Below are 22,274 nucleotides of genomic sequence, written 5' to 3'. Positions count from 1 at the left end.
AAGCAAGAACCCATCAACCTCTGCTTTAAACATACCCATTGATTTGGCCTCCAGAGCTGTCTGTGGCAATGAATTCCACAGATTCACCACGCTCTGGCTAACTCATTCCTACTCATCTCTGTTCGAAAGGGACATCCTTGTATTCAGAAGCTGTGCCCTCTGGTCCTAGACTCCCACACCATAGGAAACGTCCTCTCCACATGTCCATTTTATCTAGACCTTTCAATATTCGGTTTCAATGAGATCACTCCCCCCTCCCCCACCTCAATCTTCTACACTCCAGCAACTAATAAATAAACTCCAGAATAAATAACACACAATGTCTTCTAAAATTTGGATATGGAATGTCAGCAACTTACTTCTTGCACATCTGGTTTTAACTGAAGGAGTTTCTGTAGGATGGAAATTAGGTCTGGAGTACGGAATGACACAAGAGCGTTGAAGACTGGACCAGAACTGAACGCTCTACTCCAAGACTTAAGACCTACAACATTGTGGTTGACACCAACATAACAAGGCCCATCACAATGCTCCCGAACATGTTGAGAAGGACAATAAAAGCCCATCCTTGCCGACCGCACCCACATTACGTGAAAGGACCAAGCACTACATGCAACACTCAGACCTCAGAATGGATGGATAGTAAACCATCAAGAAAGATACCAAACTCTTGCTCACCAACAGATGGCTGTTTGGCGGCATCAAACTTGACAAGAGCTACTCTTTTGTGACTTTATAGCAAAAGTAGAGAAGGTTGAAATTTTAAAAGTGTGGCGGTTTAAAGTAAGGCTATTACAGCGCCAGCGACCTGGGTACAATTCCCACCGCTGTCAGGAGTTTGTATGTTCTCCCTAGGAGTGCAAGGATTTCCCCCAGCTGCTCCAGTTTGCTCATACATTCCAGAGATGTATGGGTTAGCAGGTTAATAGATCACATGGGTGTACTTGGGTGGCATGGATTTGTTGATCCAGAAAGGCCTGTTACTGTGTCGTATCTTTAAATAAAAATATATAAATAATTAAATAAAATAAGTCTTTAAACTTAGCCTTGTGTTTGAGCCTCAATATATGGACTCTCTAACTTCCTTGGGATCTGCTGTATTCAAGTGTCAGCTCGTGCTGCTGAATCTCAAGGGGTTTTTGCCCAGAAGTCAGTTTCTACAAGCCTGTTTATCAAAAGCGTGAAATATTATGTGCTCATCCACTAAGGCCTCATAGGCGATGTCTAATGGGTCATTTCAGGGTGAACTAGAAAAGAAAAATCTCTTAGCCACTTTCCCCAAAGTTCTCCTGAGGATTCGCTGGGGAATCTACAATGGCCAGAGTTGACCTATAAACTGCAGCTTCCCAAAGGTAAACCAAGGTTAAAATGTGTGTCGCTCTGGGTAACACTCCAGGGCCTGAGTCAGCTGAAGCTCAGTTGAGGCCTGGATCAAGCAGATGACAAGCTTAGACAGATAAGTCTTGCTTATCGGCATGCACAGGGAGGAAACACAAGAAAAAATCTTCATTAATCACATCCTTAGCTGTCAATACCTTCATCCGAGTCAAAGCAAAATATAATGACGTCAATAATAACTGTTCAGATCCGTCCACCGGGGGATGAGGTGATTAGCCACAAGCCAAGGCTGTTTAGATTCCTGAGAGGAGGGGCGGATTGTGGCATCTGGAGGGGAGGAGACGACAGCACAGAACCCAGAGGAAAGAGGGGATAGAAGAACACAGGAAGACACTGAGCTAGAAAGTGGATCAATGATTCTGTAGAGAATCATGAGATCTGTCAAATAATGTGCCAGGGGCAAACGGACATCTGTAAATGCGCACAGAACTCCAAAAGGTGCCAGAGACAGCACGGTACCGTAGCGGTCAGCCTAACGTAATTACTGCACCAGCAACCAGGGTTCAATTCCGTTGCTGTCTGTAAGGAGGTTGTATGTTCTCCACATGACCTTGTGGGTTTTCTCCAGGTGCTCTGATTTCCTCCCACATTCAAAGACGTACCATGTTAATTGGTCACAATGGGTGTAATTGGGTGGTACAGGCTGGGAGGGCCTGTTACTGTGCCGGGGGGGGGGGGGGGGGGGGGGTGTGTGTGTGTGTGTGTGTGTGTGTGTGTGTGTGTGTGTGTGTGTGTGTGTGTGTGTGTGTGTGTGTGTGTGTGTGTGTGTGTGTGTGTGTGTGTATGCGCGCGCGTGCGTACTGGAGGACTCTTGATCAAAACCCGAAACATTGATTATTTATACCCCTCCATAGATGCTCCTGGCCTCACTGAGTTCCTCCACCATTTTCCCATAAGATATAGGAGCAGAATTAGGCCTTTTGGCCCATCGAGTCTGCTCCACCATTTCAACATGGCTGCTCCATTTCCCTCTCAGTCCCAGTCTCCTGCCTTCTCCCCATATCGCTTCATGCCCTGACCTAACAAGAACCTATTAAACTCTACCTCAAATGACTCTACCCCAATGACTTGGCCTCCACAGCCCCCTGTGGCAATGAATTCCACAGATCCACCACTCTCTGGCTAAAGAAATTCCTCCTCATCTCCATTCTAAATGTATGTATAACCCTGATTTGTGTGCCTTGAGTAATACAAACTTGTTCAAAGTTCAAAGAAAAATTATTATCAAAGTACGTATATGACACCATGTTACCTTCAGATTCATTTTCTTGCAGACATTCACAGTAGATCAAAGAAATATAATAGAATCAATGAAAAATTACACACAAAGACTGACAACCATTGTGCAAAAGACAAAATGTGCAAATAAAAAAAGGCAAAGTTAGAGACTGATTGCTAACAGTGGTGCTGTTGACAATGATCCTGCGAAACGGGACTGTCTTGCCCACTCACCTGGTCTCACCCATCACCTGCCAGCTTGTACACCTCCCCTCCCCTTACCTTCTTAATTCTGGTTTCTAAGCCCTTCCTTTCTAGCCCTGATTAAGGGTCTCAGCCCAAAACGTCAACTGTTTGTTCTCCTCCATAGATGCTACCTGACCAGCTGAGCTCTTCCAGCATTTCATGTGGGTTACTCAAGATTTCCAGCATCTGCAGAATCTCATGTTTAAGATGTGTGTGTGTGTGGCAACGTTACTCTACACTCCAGCACCAGACTCACAGCTATGTCCAGGCCAGTTCTGTCCAATCCTGAGTAGGTGCACTTCATATCCGGCCCCCTAGCTTCACCGAAACCTAGCTGGCCCTCTTCATTTGAAAGGGATCACTCACATTCTCCTTTTGTTTCTTTGGATTCTTTTAATCATTGTTTTGTTTTTCCAATGATTTATGAACATCTCCAACGATCAGTGGTAAACCTTAGCGCTTCAGGGACAGTTTCTTCCCCTCTGCCATCAGATTCCAAATGAACAATTAAACTATCTACGCTACCTCACAATTTTATTCTCCTCCTCTCTTTATGCAGTGCTTATTTTAATTTAGTTTGATTTGATCTATTTTTTTTTTATTTAGAGACACAGAACAGAACAGGGACTTCCGACCCTTCGAGCTGCGTCGGCCAGCAACCCCCGATTTAACCCTAGCCTAATCCCGAGACAATTTACAATGACCAATTGACCTCTTATCCAGTACATTATTGGGAGGTGCAAGGAAACTGGAGGACCCGTAGAAAATTCCAGAGGGAGAACAGATGACGTCAGAACTGAACTCGAACTCCGACGCCCTGAGTGCTGTGCTAACTGCTACTGTATAGTATACTGTTTATGCATACTTTTTTATTGCAATTTATAGTTCTTGAAAATTTATAATGCATTGCCGTGTACTGCTATCACAGAACAACAAATTTCACAACATATAGTATGCCAGTGATACTAAACCCAATTCTGATTTGGGTTCAGAAATGACGAAAAGGCACAAACTGTCAAAAGGACGTCAGAGCGGTCCATGAGTGGGGCCTCATTTCCATCAGCCAATCAGCACCAGCCACTGTGCAATCCGCCCTGTTCTTTCTATCAGCTGGCCTCTATAAAAACATTCAAAGTTCAAAACACATTTACTATCAAGGTAGGTAGGTTCATTTTCTTGCAGGCATCCATTGGAAAATAGAGACATACAACTGAATCCACAAAAACAACATATATCAAAGTCTGAAGTACAAAGTGTGCATACTTTATACAACCTTAAGATTTGTCTCCTTACAGGCAGCCACAAAACAAAGAAACCTAATGGAATCCATTATATAAAGACCATCAAACACCCAGTGTGCAGGAAAAAAAATCAAATTGTGCAAACGATGAAGTAAGCAAATAACATTCAGAGCTGAAGTTGGCGATAGTGAGTCCAGAGCCACGAAGCCAGTTACAGCCAATTCGGGAGCCCGCTAGTTGCAGACCACAGCCTCACTTCAAGGCAGAAATGAGTAAACCTCGCTGAGCAGCGAGCTGAATCAGCAATGATGACAACAGACACATTGCCACCAGGAAATCCATGTAAAGGTCTCAAGGACTACACAAAGAGCATTCTGCTGAGGGACTTGACTCGACAATCACGGGTTTGACCTTTGGCCCTGGGCTTCTGGACTCTCACGACCTCTAACCTCCTGCTGACCGTGTCTCTAACATCTCCTGTTCTGTCCCCCTTCGTGAAGTCATGGGAGGTGAGGTTATGAACCTCTGGCTGACATTCCTCTGCCAAGTTCTGTTCCTGAGGCCTCCTGATAATTGCTGGCATGCAGCCTGATCAATTTATTGGTGGTCAGAGGCGATGGTGAGGTCAGAAATGGAGTCAAGAGTGCCCATGTGAAGAGGCACAGGACAGAACAGGCCTTTCCAGCCCACCCAGCAACCCACCCACTTAACACCAGCCTAATTACAGAACAATTTACAATGACCAATTAACCTACTAACTGGTACACCTTTGAACAATGGGAGGAAAACTGAGCACCCGGAGGATACCCATGCACTCACGTGAAGGATGTACAAGCTTCTTAAAGAGGACGTTGTAACTGAACTCCAAACTCACATGCCCTTGTTCTGGCTGCTACACTATTCATGTCTTCGACATCTTCTCTCCAGGGGGCACTTACTGCCCCTCTGACTGTGATAAAATCACCTCATTCTTGGTTCTCGGCGGGCTGGGCCCTTGGGCAATTAGGCCAACTATACAGAACCCTATTAGTGGTGAAGAATCCCCACACAACGGTATCAATGAGTTTCTGATTCTCTGTAACTGGAACACCTTACCCTGCATGGCTAATTGTTTTCCCTTGTCCGACTTCAATACACTGCGTAATGAATTGATTATATGCACGGTTTGCAGGACAAGTTATCAACTGTAATTTGGTGCATCACACTATGGTAGTGGTAGCATAGCACTATTATATCTCAGGGTGTCAAAGTTCAGAGTTCAATTCTGGTGTCCTCTGTAAGAAATTTGTACGTTCTTCCCATGTGTGCATAGGTTTCCTCTGGGTGCTCTGGTTTCCACCTACAGTTGATAGATGTACCAATTAGTAGGTTAATTGGTCATTGTAAATTGTCCTGTGATTAGACTAGGGTTAAATCAGGGGTTGAAGGCGGTGCTGTTTGAATGGCCTAGTCCATGCTGTATCACTAAATAAATAGCTAAAGCCACTTCCAGTTCATATTTTCTCAGCTATTACACAGAGTATGATGAACTATTTTACCAATTCCTCCCTGGTAAGGCATTGTCTTTTAACAGCCTGTGAGAGATGGTGGAATTTCCATTCCAGTAAGGTTTATAACTTAATTTCTTCCTATTCATCTCTCTTGCCCTTAGTCCTGGGGCCTTCTGAGCAGAGAGGCAGAAATCTCCTCACAGGAGCTAATTATTGTGGACTTCTGTGCAGTGTAAACACAGTGAATTCTCTGTGTTTACACTGCACAGAGTGTAAACACAGAGAATCTACTGTGGGCCGGGTGTTGTTTGCGAAGTTTCACCTCAGGAAAGCTCTCTTTGTACAGTCCTTGTGACTTTTACATTGACTTTCCAGTGACAACGTGTCCATCGTTTTAGAGGTCGGCTGATGGAGGCAACAGGAAAGTTTGGGCAGTGGCTGATCCAACAGTCACTCATATCTGTTCTGGGTGGATGATGTGGACAACCCTGCTTTCTCTTCCTGAGACACAGTTAGCATAATGATTTATAACACTAGTGATGGGGTTCAATTCCCGGCACTGTCTGTAAGGCATTTATACATTCTCCCCATGACCACATGGGTTTCCTCCAAGTGCTCCAGTTTCCTCCCACGTTCCTAAAGACTTACGGGTTCGGGTTAGTAAGTTGTGGGCATGCGATGCCAGTTTTGGAAGAATGGCAACATCAGCGGGCTGCCCTCAGCACATCCTCGAACTGTGTTGGTTGCTGATGCAAACGACACACTTCACGGTTTGCTTCAAGGTACTTGTGGCAAACAAAGCTAATTTTTAAATCTTTAATCCAACTGATGCCAGGGGTTGCTGTCACAAGGATTTGGGCTAGATTCTCTGATGAAACAAGGTGAACTTTATGACAAGATCACCCTCCATTTTGTCAGGAAGACTTTGTTGACGATACGTTTCCCTTAACCCCCTCCTTCTCCATCATGCCTTGCAAGAGGGTTGCGCCTTTTCCGACCCTGGTACACAGACCAACAGTGGAAAACCAAAGTGCTGTGCTTCACCATGCTTACTGTAAGAATTCCACCCACTAAACCGTGCCAGTCTGGACTAAGTTGAGGCTCAGTGGAGAGGAACACCTGTAAGGAAAAAAGGCAAGTTCCAGTAACTGGGGGAAGAGAGTCTCGGTGACAGAGTGGACACCACACTGTCTAGTATCAGGTCAAGGCTGCCACCAACACTTGTCAGAGGAAAAGGGTTCGTGAAGGGAACCAAACCAATGGTTTTATTCTGCAGTACTTGGTTGGAGGAAATTTCAGTACATCCAGATCTCTAAGGTGAAGTGTGTAAAGAGTGGAGAAAGCATGAGCTGTGAAGGTCCCTCATTCGTTCATTATCTGCCCTGTCATCTGATATGCGCGATCAAGGCTTTTCCCTAACCACGATTGTTCTTGGCAAATTTTACTACAGAAGTGGTTTGCCATTACCGTCTTCTGGGAGTGTCTTCACGAGATGGTTGACCTAGCCGTTTATCAATACTCTTCAGACATTGTCAGTGGTCGCATAACCAGGACTTGTGATATGCACCAGCTACTCACACGACCGTCCACCTCCTGCTCCCATGGCTTCACGCGACCCTGATCCGGGGGGGTGGGGAATTAAGCAGGTGCCACATCATACCCAAGGGTGACCTGCAGCCAAGCAAAGGAAAGAAGCACCTTGCATCTCCTTTGGTAGAGATGTATCTCACCCCACCACCCACTGTATCTTCAGCTCTGTTATTTGATGAGGTTTCTCCTGTCCCATTTTTGTGCAGGTTTTAGAAAAAGAAACTCAGAATCTTCTAATCAGTGGACATCCATCCAGGAATATCCAGGAACAGTTATCTTGAACTAGAGGGAATAACCCCAACACTGACCTGTTCACACATCCTGTGGACTCACTTTCAAGGACTCTTCATCTTATATTCTCATTATTTATTGTTTTTTATTATTGTATTTGTATTTTGCTGTCTTTTGCACATTGGTTGTTTGTCCATCTTGTGTGTGGTCTTTCACTAATTCTATTGCCTTTCTTTGTATTTTCTGTGAATGCCCACAAGAAAATGAATCTCTGGCTTGTATGGACTATGATAATAAATTTACTTTTAACTATTTTTTGAACTTTGAACATCTGCCAGTCTATTCTGATCTTTTTAAATCAATATCCATCTATCTACATTAAAATCTAGCTTCAGTACAACATTGTCTCCTAACCCTTTCATCAAGTCACCAGCATTACTGTGGCAGATCTCCTGCGATGTGGTTCCAGAATTGCATTTGGAGCTTGAGGAGATTTGGTATGTCACTGAAGACACTAGCAAATTTCTCTAGATGTACTGTGGAGAGCATTCGAACTGGTTGCATCCCCATCTGATACGGAGGGGTCACAGCACAGGATGAGAAACAGCTGCAGAAAGTTGCAAACTTTGCCAGCTCCATCACGGGTACTAGCCTCCCCAGCATCGAGAACACCTTCAAAAAGCAATGCCTCAAGAAGGCAGAATCCATCATTAAGGACACTCACCACTCAGGACACACCCTCTTTTCAATGCTACCATCAGGGAGGTGGTACAGGAGCCTAAAGACCCACACACAATGTTTTAGGAACAGCTTCTTCCCCTCCGCCATCAGATTTCTGAATGGACAATGAACCCATGGACACCATCTCAGTATCTTGTTCGCTTTTTGCACTACTTATTTACTTTATTGTTTTTTCATTGTTTGCACAGTTTGTTCTTTTTTTTTGCACATTGGGCGTTTAACAGTCCTCTTTTGTAATGGGTTCTATTGGGTTGCTTTGTCTTGTAGCTGTCTAAGATAAAAACAAATATCAAGTTGTATATTGAATACATAAATGATAACATAAGAACATAAGAAATAGGAGCAGGAGTCGGCCATCTGGCCTGTCGAGCCTCCCCTGCCATTCAATAAGATCATGGCTGATCTGGCCATGGACTCACCTCCACCTAGCTGCCTATTCCCATAACCTTTAATTCCCCTAATGTGCAAAAATCTATCCAACCTCATCTTAAATATATTTACTGAGGTAGCCTCCACCACTTCATTGGGCAGAGAATTCCACAGATTCACCACTCTCTGGGAAAAGCAGTTCCTCCTCATCTCCGTTCTAAATCTACTCCCCCAAATCTTAAGGCTATGTCCCCTAGTTCTAGTCTTGCCTACCAGTGGAAACAACTTTCCTGTCTCTATCTTATCTATCCCTTTCATAATTTTATATGTTTCTATAAGATCTCCCCTCATTCTTCTGAACTCCAGCGAGTACAGTCCCAGGCGACTCAATCTCTCCTCATGGTCTAACCCCTTCATCTCTGGAATCAACTTGGTGAACCTCCTCTGCACCACCTCCAAAGCCAGTATATCCTTCCTCAAGTAAGGAGACCAGAACTGCACACAGCACTCCAGGTGCAGCCTCACCAGTACCCTGAACAGCTGCAGCATAACATCCCTGCTCTTAAATTCAATCCCTCTAGCAATGAAGGCCAACATTCCACTTGCTTTCTTGATAGCCTGCTGCACCTGCAAACCAACCTTCTGTGATACACGCACAAGAACTCCCAAGTCCCTATGCAAAGCAGGATGCTGCAATTTTTTACCATTTAAATAATAATCTGATCTTCCATTTTTCTTTCCAAAATGGATGACCTCGTGATAATAAACGTACTTTGAACTTGAACTTCTTAATATAACTCATAGTTTTTATGTGCTGTACTACAGCCACAAAACAACAAATTTTACGACATACGTCAGTAATAATTCTGAACGTGATTCTGAAATGGAGAATACTGTCTGATTAGTTAGTGGAGGATAGGGAAGGGATGAGGGCAATCATTTTGCCTGGTGTGAGGTACAAAAGTTAGATAGGTTACAGACAGTAAAAAGGTTGAGGATTCAAAGTTCAAAGTAAATTTATGACCAAATTACATATATGTCACCATGTATGTCACCATGAACAACCCTGAGATTCATTTCTTTACAGGCATTCACAGAACAGAGAAATAAAATGTAATCAATAAAAAACTGCACACACAGTCTGACAAACAATTAATCTGTAAAAGAAGGCAAATAAGTAATTAGGAAACAAACTGAGAACATGAGCTGTGGAGCCATTGAAAGTGAATCCATAGGTTGTGGGATCAGTTCAGAGTTGAGGTGAGTGAAGTTATGCAAGCTGGTTCAGGAGCTGGATGGGTGAGGGGTAATAACTGTTCCTGAACCTGGTGGTGTAGGATCTAAGGCCCCTGTATCTCTTTCCCGATGTCAGGAGAGAGAAGAGACCTTGGGGTGTATGGTGGGTGTCCTTGATGATAGATGCATGCATTTGACCTCAGTGTGCAGGTTTTTTTTTCTCCCTGGGATTGCTCGCTTTCATATAGCCCCACATTTACTCTCACGTGCAGTGCTCCTTGTAGCAGTGCTCAGTGGCAGGGAGGGCTTTACTTGTGTTGGACTTGACTGTGTCTACCACTTTTCGTAGGCTTTTACATTCCTGGGCATTGGTTCTTCCATACCAGGCCATGATGTAACCAGTCAGAATACTCTCAAATGGACATGAATAGAAGTTTGTCAAAGTTTTAAATGCCATGTTCCGCCCCAGGCCAAGACTCCAGTGGAATTGAGATGAGGTGTCCTTATCTACTTTCTTGATTCAATAGAAAAGACACCAGACCACTTCTTTGAGAGCCAAGCAATCAAAACAATATTTCTCCCCTACGCAACACCAATACAGAATGTTGTCAGATCATTATCACACTGCTAATTGTAGAAGTTTGAGTTTTGCATACACTCCCTGTCACATTTCTTCCTTTATAACCATTCCAATTCTGATAAAAGTTCATCAACCTGAACTGTTAATCCACGTTTCTTTCTCTGCAAACTCTGCCTGACCTGCTGTGTACTTCTTGCACTTTTATGTTAATGAATTCCAGACTTACAGCATCTGGGGTACTTGGCTTTTCCTCCAGAAGTGCATCAGCTGGCTGGAGAGGTAGCTGCACAACCCTGAAGTGAATGCGAATGGTTTTAGAGGAACACAAGTCTTCCTGTTAATTCTCTTGTACCTTCTGTGCCGTACTATTATTCAACATAATGTGCCTAATATCTTATGTAGCAAGAACCAGAATTGGCTTTACAACTTATCAGAACATCTTACAAATAAAATTGGATGGTTTTAAAGCCTTTTTTTCTCTCATGACTGTTTTGGTTTGTTTTTTGTATCTCTATTATACAACAGTGCACAATATCAGGGCCATTTACAAATAAACAGTCATAGAGCACTACAGCACAGAAAGAGTCCCTTCAGCCCATCTGGTCAGCACCGAACTATCAATCTGCCTAGTCCCATCGAACTGCACTCAGACCATAGCCATCCATACCACTCCCATCCACGTACATATTCAAATTTCTCCTAAACATTGAAATCCAACCTGCATTCACTACTTCCACTGGCAGCTCATTCCATACTTACACACCCTCTGAGTGAAGTTGTTCCCCCTCATGTTCCCCATAAACATTTCACCTTTTACCTTTAACCCATGACCTCTTGTTATAGTCTCACCCAACCTCTGTGGAAAAAGCCTCCTTGCATTTACCCTATCTACATCCCTCATAATTTTGTATACCTCTATCAGATCTCCCCTCATTCTCCTATGCCCTATGAAAGTCCTAACCTATTCAACTTCACCCTAGAGCTCAGATCCCTGCCATCATCCTTTTAAATATATATCTTGTAAGACATTCAACGTATTTAAGTGCTTCCACCAAGTCAATTATCGACAGTGTATTTCTGAAGCCAGGCTAACATAATGTTCCACCCACACACCCACCAGCTCAAGAGGGTGTAACACCTGACAACAATGGTATAAAGAAGCCACAGCATTTTAAGAAGAATGGATGATTGAAGGGGGTTTAGACACTGACCTTTCACCTCTGGGATCGGGGTGCAAGGAAGTACAGATTGAAGGGTTGAAAATCTCCTCTCTCTGCTGGCCATAAGCGTCCAATCTGAAACGAGGTTGATCATTCTCAATGCAGTGCACACAAGCCACACAACACAATTAACCCCCAAGTTTGGCACTAACGAACATTTAGCAACATTTAATATTTTAGATGTTAGCAGGTGACAAAGGAAAACAGGCAGAGCAGTGGATCACTGCAGGGTAAAGAGCAGAGGGAGCTTTACCCCACACCCACGACCCAGAGCCAAAAAACGGACAAAATATAACTACTTCATTGTCTGCACTTGATAAGCACAATAAAAACATGAAAGTGTTTTACAAACATTAACTTACAGTATTGGGCTGGGCAAGCACAAAAATAAAGACTTCTTTTTTCCACACTTTCTCATCTCCTCACCTGCCCATCACCTCCATTCAAGGCCCCAAACAGTCTTTCTAGGTAAGGCAACACTTCACTTGCAAATCTGCTGGGGTTGTCTTTGTGTCTAGTGGTCCCAATGCAGCCTCCTCTACATTGGCAAGACCCTTTGTAAAATGGGGGATCAGTTCGTCGAGCACCTCTACACCGTGTGCCACAAGCTGAACTTCTCAGTGGCCGAACATTTTAATTCCGATTCCCATCCCCGTTCCAACATGTTGCTCCATGGCCTCTTCTTGGGCTATGATGAGGCTACCATCAGGGTGGAGGAACAACACCTTATATTCCATCTGGGTAGCCTCCAGCCTGATGGCATGAACATTGATCTCTCCTTCTGATTTAAAAAAATCCCTTCCCCTCCCCTCTTCTTTTATTCCCCACTCTGGCCCCTTACCTCTTCTCACTTGCCTATCACCTCCCCCTGGTTACCTTCCTCCTTCCCATTTTCCTATGGTCCACTCTCCTCTCCTATGAGATTCCTTCCTCGCCACCCTTTATCTTTCCCACCCACTTGGCCTCACCTATCACATTCTAGCTTGTCCTCCTTCCCCTTCCACCACTTTATTCTGGCATCAACCCTCTTCCTTTCCAGTCCTGAAGAAAGATCTCAACCCGAAACATCAACTGTTTATTCTCTTCTGAAGATGCTGCCTGAATTGCTGAGTTCCTCCAGCATTTTGTGTAGGTTGCCTTCCCCTAAGTCCCCTCCTCCTTCCCTTTCTCCTATCAGATTCCTTCTGCTTCAGCTCTTTAACTCTTTCACTTATCACCTTCCAACTTCTCACTTCATCCCCCTCCCTCACCCACCCACCTTCCCCCTCACCTGCTCTCAACTATCATCTGCATTTCACCAGAGTGATGAATCTGTGGAATTTATTGCTAGGATGGCTGTGGAGGCTAAGACATTGGGTTCATATGTTCCTGATTGGTAAGGGTGTCAAAGGTTACAGGGAGAACGCAGAAGAATGGGGTTAAGAAGAATTTTAAAGATCAGCCATGATGGAATGGCAGAGCAGACTCAATGGGTGAAATGGCCCAATTCTGCTGTGGTCTATGGTCTGCCAACTTGTTTTCCTTCCCCTTTACCCCCTTCTTATTCTGGCTTCTTCCCCCTTCCTCTCCAGTCCTGATAAAGGGAGTTTGCCCAAAATGTAGGTTGTTTGTTCCTCGCCAAACATCAATTGTTTATGTTGCCTGACCTGCTGAATTCCTCCAACAATTTGTGTGTGTTCCTCTGGATTTCCCACATCTACAGAATCTCTTGCATGTTAAAATAAATGCTATCTACAATTTTCCAAGCCTCTACAATAAATTTAAGGGCAGGTTTAGGTAATTCCCAGTGAAACCAAAGCCAAATGGAATAGACCTGGCTAAATATATTATTCATGCACTGTAAAGACTACTACACTGGTCTATCACAATACACTACAATAAAATGACAAAATAATATTATTCCCTTCACAACCCACATCTGCCTTTATTCTGTAGTTTATAAACTCAATGCTTTCAAAAGATCCATAGCTCCTAGATCAATAAATTTACTTTATTTTATGTTTTTTTGTTTAGACAATCAGCACAGAACAAGCCCTTCCAGCCACATTGCCCTGCAACCCATCTACTCTCGCTAGTCTAATCATGGAATAATTTACAATGATCAATTAGCCTACTAACCGGTACGTCTTTGAGCTGTAGGAGCACTCGGAGGAAACCCATACATTCATAGAAAGGATGCACAAACTTCTTACAAACGGTGTCGGAATTGAACTCTGAACTCCAATGCCCTGAGCTGTAATTGCATCGTGCAAACCGCTATGCCACCATTGCACCCTGAGTTTCCCCTCACACTCTGTGAGAAAGGAAAGGGGGGGAAACCTGGGGGAAGTAATGGGTAGGTGAGGACAAGAGGAGGGGTAAGAGGAGACCTAGAATGGGGAATAGAATAAGAGAGGTATTTCTTTTTAGTGTTCGGATGGGAAACAGCTTTTTCTCCCAGGCTATAAAACTACTGAACTTCCTAACATCACCCAGGTATGAAGCACCAGTACTGTTATACACTTCACATTTTAATACAATTCACCTTATTATATGTTAATTTAAGTGTGGTAATATTACCTTGTGTTGCGTGTGAGTTATATGTATTGTGGTGTGTACCTGGATCTGGAAGAACGTAGTTTCATTTGGCAGAATACGTGTATATGGCTGAATGACAATAGATTTGAACTTAAACTCAACACCCTAGTAATATTTACATAATATTTTACATAAGGTACCATGGACTTACAGCAGGACACAATACCGCATCTCACAGTTCTGAGATCACCCCATGTCATGAATGTGGCTTAATGGCCACTTTATCAGGTACCTCCTGTTTGTAATAAAATGGTCACTGAGTGTATGTTTGTAATCTTCTGCTACTGTAGCTCATTCACTTCAAGGTTCAACATGTTGTATGTTCAGAGATGCTCTTCTGTAAACAACTGTTGTAACAAGTGGTCATTTGAGTCACTGTCGTCTTCTTGTCACCTTGATCCAGTCTGGCCATTCCCCTCCGACTTCTCTCAGTAACAAGGCATTTTTTGCCCACAGAACTGCCACCCACTGATGTTTTTTTTTCCATTTTTTGCACCATTCTCTGGAATGCTGTGTGTGAAAAATCCCAGGAGATCAGCAGTTTCTGAGGCACTCAAACCATTCTGTCTGGCACCAACAATCATCCCAGTCAAGGTCACAAAGTCGTTTCTTCCCCGTTCTGATATTTGTTCTGATCAACAACTGAACCTCTTGACCATGTTTTTAATGCACTGAGTTGCTGCCACATGATTGGCTGATTAGATATTTGCATTAGCCAGCAGATGTACAGGTGTACTTCTCCATCGTGCCTATTTAAATGTCAGCCTAAATGACACTTAAGTGTAGCCTTGTACCTGATAAAGGAGATCCAGTGCCTTTGGCTCGTTTCAACAGGCTGCAACCAGCGTGCAGCCAATAAAAAGAAAGGAGGTGTAAGTGGAGCAGCCATTGTGTGAGTGGGCCAGTGCTGGAGTGGCCAGGCTTTGACTCAACAGACTCAGGCGAGCACAGGCAGAGGTTCTAAGTTAAGTACATTTCTAGTGAGTTTTACTTTTTTGTTTGTACACAGCCGCTCTGCTGAGAATGGATCCAGAGGTAGTGGTAGGTTCTTTGCAGGAGATGTGGAATCCAGGGAGACCTCCAGGCCCCTTGATAACTACGTCTAAATGATGTGCACCAAGCTACAGCTCCTAAGAGACTGTGTTACGGAACTGGAGCTGCAGTTGGATGGCCTTTGGGAGGAGATAAGTAACAGCTATGGAGTAGTCACCCCTAAATTCCAGGAGGCAGGTATCTGGGTAACTGTCAGGAGAGGGAAAGGGACTGGACAGCCAGTGCAGCATACCTCTGTGGCTGATTCCCTCAGTAACACACCACTTTAGATAATTTTGGGGGGGAAATGACCTACCAAGGAGAAGTCACAGCTAGCATACCTCTAGCCCTGAGGCTCAGAAGGGAAGGAGGTAGAAGAGCAGTGCAGTAATGATAGAGGATGTCATAAATATAGGATCAGAAAGCTGATTCTGTGGGTATGAAAGAGAATCCCAGATGGTACGTTGCATCCCAGGTGCCAAAGGTGCCAGGGTCAGGGATCGGATCCAACCCACAGCATTCTAAAGGGGGAGGGTGAACAGCTGGAAGTCACGCTGCATATTGGGAGCAGTGACAGTCTGTAGGTAGGAAAAGGGAGGAGATCCTGAAGAGAGATGATAGGGAGTTGGGCAGAAAACTGGAAAGCAGGAGCTCTGTTGGCAGTAATCTCTGGATTGCTGCCTGCGCCATGTGCCAGTGAGGGTTAAGAATAGGATGATATGGCAGATGAATGCGTGGCTGAAGAATTTGTGCATGGGGCAGGGTTTCAGATTTCATTAGGATCTCTTCTGGGGAAGCTATAACCTGTACAAAAAGGACAGGATACACCCAAACCTAAGGGGGAACCAATATCCTTGTGGTCAGGTTTGCTGGAGCTGCGGGGGGAGGGTTTAAACTAATTTAGAAGACGGACGGGAATGGGAGTGATAGGGCAGGATTCCCTAAAGGTTAAATTGCAGGGGGAGTCAATAGTAAGGAAGGCAATACAGTGTTAGCATTCACTTCGAGAGGACGAGAATAGAAGAACAAGGATGTAATGCTGAGGCTTTATAAGTCACTGGTCAGACTGTATTTGGAGTATTGTGAGCAGCTGGGCCTCTTACCTAAGATATGCTGGCATTGGAGAGGTTCACTAGAACGATCCCAGGAATGAAAGAGTTAACAAAGGAGGAGTGTTTGTTGGCTCTGGGCCTGTACTTGCTGGAGTCCAGAAGAATCGTGTGGGAATCGCATTGAAACCATTCAAATACAGAAAAGCCTAAGTAGAGTGGATGTTTCCTTTAGTGGAGGAGTCTTGGACCAGAGGGCAATCTCAGAACTGAGGGATGTCCATTTAGAACAGAGATGAGGAAAAATTTCTTTAGCCAGAGGGTGGTGAATCTGTGGAACTCATTGCCACAGATTGCTGTGCAGGCCAAGTCATCGGGTATATTTAAGGCAGAGGTTCTTCATATATCAGGGTATCCAAAGTTACAGGGAGAAGGCAGAAGAATGGGGTTGAGAGGGATAATAAATCAATCCATGACGAAATGACGATGAAGACTCAATGGGCTGAATGGCCTGGTTCTGCTCCTATGTCTTAAGGTCTTATTCCACCAACTTCTCTGGCAGTGTGTTCCAGATATCAACCCACTCTCCGCCCAGCAACCCACCTATTTAACCCTATCACAGGACAATTTACAATGACCAAGTAACCAGTACATCATTGAATTGTGGGAGGAAACTGGAGCACCCATTGCAAACCCATGTACTCACAGGAAGAACATCTAAAATTCTTACACGGTATCAGAATTGAACTTCAAACTCTGACGCGCCAAGCTGTAATAGCATTGCATCAACCGCGACGCTGATGTGACACCCAAAGTCCTTGCTCTCACCTCAAACCTAGGCCTCCATGCTTATGGTACCCCAATCAGAGGAAACATATTTTAGGTACCTATACCTCTCTGGTATCGGGTCTTGGGCTGAAACTGTTTATTCCCCTCCGTTGATGCTTCCTAACCTCCTGAGCTCCTCCAGCACCTTTGTGGTGACTTACAGAGCATAAGAACACAAAGAAACAGGAACAGGAGTAAACCACTTGGCCTATCACCCTTTCCTACCACTACTTTATCATTTCCTGTCAGAGTCACCTTATATACAGACACTCCTGTGCCTGGCATCAGTTTATGGACATACAATCAATGCATATAAGCTAATCTTATGTGTTTATTTTGTTTTTTTTATTATTGTCGTCTTTATTGCAGTTTTGTTTATGCTGTATCGGATCAGGAGTTAATCAATTTTGTTCCCCTTTACACTTGCGTACTGGAAATGATATTAAACAATCTTGAATCATGAATGCTGGGAAAGAAGCTTCTATAACTTTAAATATACAACCCTTTATCTTGTACCTCTGTACTTTAACAATGCAGCATGGCAGTGTAGAGGTTAACGTAATGCTTTGCAGCTCCAATTCCAAGATCGGAGTTCAACTCCCACCTCTGTCTGTGATGAGTTGGTACATTATCCCCTTGACAGTGCGGGTTTCCTCCAGGTGCTCTGGTTTCCTCCCTCATTCCAAAGGTGTACAGGTTAGGGTCAGTGTGTTCTGGCCACGCTACAATGGCGTTGGAAACAAGGCTGCACTCACAGGCTGCTCCCTGCACATCCTTGATGCAAAAGACACACTACACTCTGTAAATGTGACAAACAAAACTCATCTGTAATCTTTAATTTTTGAGACTTGACCACTAATGGAAAAATCTCAACAGCTATACCGTAAAGCCCCCTGTTAAGTAGGAAAAATAGGAATCCCCTTTTGTTGATATGTTACACTAAACCTCCCACAGTTGAGGGCTGGTTTGAAACCAGCCTGGAAACTACCTTACAGTCCAGGAGTTCAGAGAGCATCTGCTCTACACCAACCTAAAACTAGGCTCCACTCTCAGTCGAAATGACACTGCTGACATGTGGAGGCAGCCATGAGCAGTTCACGTGACCACAAGAACTCTCGCTAGCTGTCTGTGAGCGTGTTACATGAGCACCATTATCTACATGAAGTATTGTTTCCACAGCAGTGACGTGGCGAGTTCAGGAGTCAAGAGATGACCAACAGGCCCAGTAAGTGCCTAATGGGGCCTCTTGAACGTTAGAAGTGATTCACCAAAGTGCGTGCATCCAAGGCTCCAATCAGGACCTCGTCCTAATGGTACATCCCCTTAGGTTAATTGACTTGCAGAGAGAATTTCAGCCCATTTAGAATCAGCTAATTATAAACCAAAGGGCTTATGAGATCAACAACTACCTATTGCTTTTGCCATGAGCATTTCAACAAGAGAACATGCTTAGATACATACTGTGGATATTGTCATACCTCAACTCCATTTTATCCCTCTTGGTTCAGTCCCTTCCCACCTATTTCCTCGACACTTCTCATGTTCTCAAACTTTCAGTTCCATGGCTCTGACCACCTCATTTTCACCATGGACGTCCTGTCACTATACATGTCTATTCCCCCACAAGAAGGCCTTAAAGCTCTCTGCTTCTTACTCAATAAAAGAACCAATCAGTTCCCCTCTACCACCAGCGTCCTCCATCAGGCAGAACTGGTGCTCACCCTCAACAAATTTCCTTAGGTTCCTCCTACTTTCTCCAGACTCGAGGGATAACTGTGGGCACCCACATGGACCCTAAATATGCTTGCCGTTTTGTTGACCTTGTAGAACAGTCCATGTTCCAAGCCTTCCCCAACTCCTCCTCCACTACATTGACAACTACATTGGTGCTGCTTCCTGAACCCATGCTGAGCTTGGCAATTTTATCGACTTTGCCTCTAACTTCCACCCTGTCTAAATTCACCTGGTCCATTTCTGACACCTCTTTCCCTTTTCTCAACCTCTCTGACTACATCCCTGGTGACAAACTGCCAACTGACATCTTTTATAAACCTTCCAATTCCCAGTTTGTCTTGGCTATACTTCTTCCACCCTGTCACCCGTAAAAATGCTATTCCCTTTTCTCAGTTCTTTTGCCTCTACCACATCTGTTTCCTTTTCAGGACATCAGAGATGTCCCCCTCCTTCAAAGAACAGAGTCTCCCTCCTCCAACATTGACACTGCCCTGACTCGCATCTCCTCTATTTCCCAAATGTCCATGGTCACCCCATCTTCCTGCTACCTTAAGAGCTCCTCTTCTCTTTACCTACCACCCATGAGCCTCCGCCATCTCAAAATGGATCCCACTACCAAATATATCTTTACCTCCCCCCTCTGCTTTCCGCAAGGATTGCTCCCTCCGTGATTCCCTTGTCCATTTGTCCCTCCCCACTAATCTCCCTGGCAGTTATCCCTACAAACAGCCTAAGTATAACAACTGCCCCTTCACCTCCTCCCTCACCTTCATTCAGGGCCCTAAATTGTCCTTCCAGATGAGGCAACACTTCAGCTGAGAAACTGCTGGGGTCATCTATGGTTCCGGTGTTCCTAATGAGGCGTCCTCTGTAATGGTGAGACCCAACATAATTCAGGGGACCACTTTGTTGAGCATCTCTGCTCCATCGGAAAAAATGGACCTTCTTGTTGGCCAAACATTTTAATTCCAATTCCCATTCTGACATGCTGGCCCATGGCCTCTTACCTCTTCTCACCCCACATGACTTCACCTATCACCTTTCAACTATCCTCCTTCCCCTCCACCACACCCGTTTATTCTGACATCTTTCCTTTTACTTTCCAGGCCTGAAACATCAACTATTTAATTTCTAGAGATGCTTCAGACCTGCTGAGCTCCCCCAGCATTTTGTGCGTGTTGCTGTGAACGTAAGATATAATTTAAATTCCTTTGCACATTGATTATTTGCCATTTTTTGTTTGTCTGTAGTTTTTTGTTAATTCTGTTGTATTTCTATGTTCTACTGAGAATGCCTGCAAGAAATTGGATCTCAGGGTTGCATCGTGTGACGTACACTCAGTGGCCACTTTAGTTACCTCCTGTACCTACAAACGTAATAAAGTGGCCAGGGAGTGTATGTTCATGGTCTTCTGCTGCTGTAGCCCATCCACTTTAAGGTTCAATGCATTGTGCATTCAGAGATGCTCTTCTGCACACCACTGTTGTAACATGTGGTTATTTGAGTTACTGTCTGCTTCCCGTCAGCTTGAACCAGCCTGGCCATTCCCCTCTGACCTCTCTCATTAACAAGGTGCTTTTGCCCTCAGAGATGCCATTCAGTGGATGTCCTTTTGTTTTTCCAAGTCTCACTCAACCTCACGTTGGGATTTCGAGGAAACAAAAGCACTCGGGGAAGCTCACAGAGTGACGAGAGAATGTGCCCACTCAACATGGGCAGCACCAGGACTGATTGTAGTCTGGCCTTACCCTGGCAAAATGTTCACCTGAAATCCCAGCTCTGGCCTTCTCTCCACCCTGGTGCCTGGCCAGCTAACTGTTTCCAACTGTAGACACTTTACCTTACGGGTGAGAGTTTGACTTGGCATGAAATGACGAACATCACCTTCAGTGAGAGTCATAAAGCATGATAGCACAGAAACAGGCCCTTCAGTCCATCAAGTCTAGGCCAACCCAATCTAGTCCCATCTACCTGCACCCAGACCCTAGCCCTCCATACCTCTCCCATCCATAAACCATTCCAAACTTCTCTTAAATATTACATCCACCATTTCTGCTGGCAGTTCATTCCACACCCTCACCACAAGAGTTCCCCCTCGTGATCCCCTTCAATATTTCACCTTTCACCCTAAACCTAGGACCTTGAGGTATTGTCTCACCCAACCTCCTTGGAAAAAGCCTGCATGTATTCACCCCATCTGTGATAGGTTCTTGATTTGTCAGGGCGTGAAAGGTTATGGGGAGAAGACAGGAGAGTGGGGTTGAAAGGGAAATGGATCAGCCATGATAGAACGTTGGAAAAGACCTAATGGGCCAAAAATGGCTTAATTCTGTTCCTGTATCCTATGATCTATACTCCTCATAATTTTGTACTTCTACATCTCCCTTCATTCTTGTGCTCCAGGGAATAAAGTCCTCAAAACTCAGCACCATCCTTGTAAATGTTCTCTGCCCTCTTTCAAAGCTGTCTTCATTCCCCCAGAGTAGAAGTCTATGGAATCCTCAAACCCAGAGGTCTGTCACCAACTATATTTGCACCAGAGCCAGTTAAGACTTCTGACCTTTGATGGAACCTGGAAATCGCAGAATAGGTGGGAAAATTGGGAGCAGTGACAAGCCGTGGGCAGAGCATGATCACGGGGCTTCATCATGGGAATTGGCTGCCACGTGACAGGGTCTGTGCTAACAAGATCTTGATGCTTAAGAAGATGTGAAAGGTGCTACATAAATGCAAACACTCCTTTCAATGAGGGAAGGTTTTCTTCGGATCCACATGCAAACACCATCACTACCTCACTATATTTACTGCACTATAATTGCTCTCCGTTTGCACTAGTTATTTAATTATACACATTTCTTATTATACATCCAGAGATACAGCATGGAACAGGCCCTTCTGGCCCAACAAGCCATGACGCCCACCTATTTAACCCTGGCCTAATCACAGGACAATTTACAATGACCAATTAACCTATCAATCGGTACATCTTTTGTCTGTGGGAGAAAATCGGAGCACCCAGAGGAAACCCACACAATCACAGGGACAATGTACAAACTCCTTACAGATAGCGCTGAAATTGAATTTTGAATTGCAGTACCCTGAGTTCCAAGAGCATTGTGATATCTACTACACTACTGTGCAACCCCAATTGTAATTTATAGTAATTGTTTTATGTGTCGCACTGTACTGCTGATGCAAAACAACTAATTTCATGATGTTTGTCAGTGATAATAAACCGGATTCTGAACTAAACTATCATTGAAGTTAAGACCGATGTGGAAGATTCCAACCCATTTTAAATCGGATACCAGCCTTTCCTCTAGAATTCAGCTCTTATGTTATTCCTGTATTGTTTTTTGCTCCCCACACTGACAAACTGCATAGTCCATTCAGAAAGCATCTGAGAATAATTCACTAATAAAACTCTCCTCAAACCCTTGAGCGAATGTTCTGGCTGTAAATGCAGGGACAACCAAAACCAATGTCCTGAACCA

At 44.2% G+C, this 22,274-nt stretch overlaps 1 protein-coding gene across 18 annotated transcripts in view; it reads right to left on the bottom strand.

The window, feature by feature from the left end:
* The window catches only part of samd11 (sterile alpha motif domain containing 11), a 337,921-nt gene that overhangs the window by 160,103 nt on the left and 155,544 nt on the right, over positions 1-22,274 (bottom strand). For 16 of the 18 annotated variants that reach the window (XM_073032287.1, XM_073032288.1, XM_073032289.1 and 13 more), the window contains one exon: positions 11,552-11,635. The exons of the other annotated variants lie outside the window; for them this stretch is intronic. In XM_073032287.1, coding sequence (XP_072888388.1) covers positions 11,552-11,635 — 84 coding nt within the window. The remainder of the gene's footprint in view (positions 1-11,551; positions 11,636-22,274) is intronic. 18 annotated transcript variants of the gene reach the window in all.

The sequence above is a fragment of the Hemitrygon akajei genome, chromosome 29, assembly GCF_048418815.1.
Source record: "Hemitrygon akajei chromosome 29, sHemAka1.3, whole genome shotgun sequence".
In the NCBI taxonomy this organism is placed as follows: domain Eukaryota; kingdom Metazoa; phylum Chordata; class Chondrichthyes; order Myliobatiformes; family Dasyatidae; genus Hemitrygon; species Hemitrygon akajei.
Note: the sequence above shows the minus strand (reverse complement) of the source record. Positions and strands in the feature narration are given on the sequence as shown.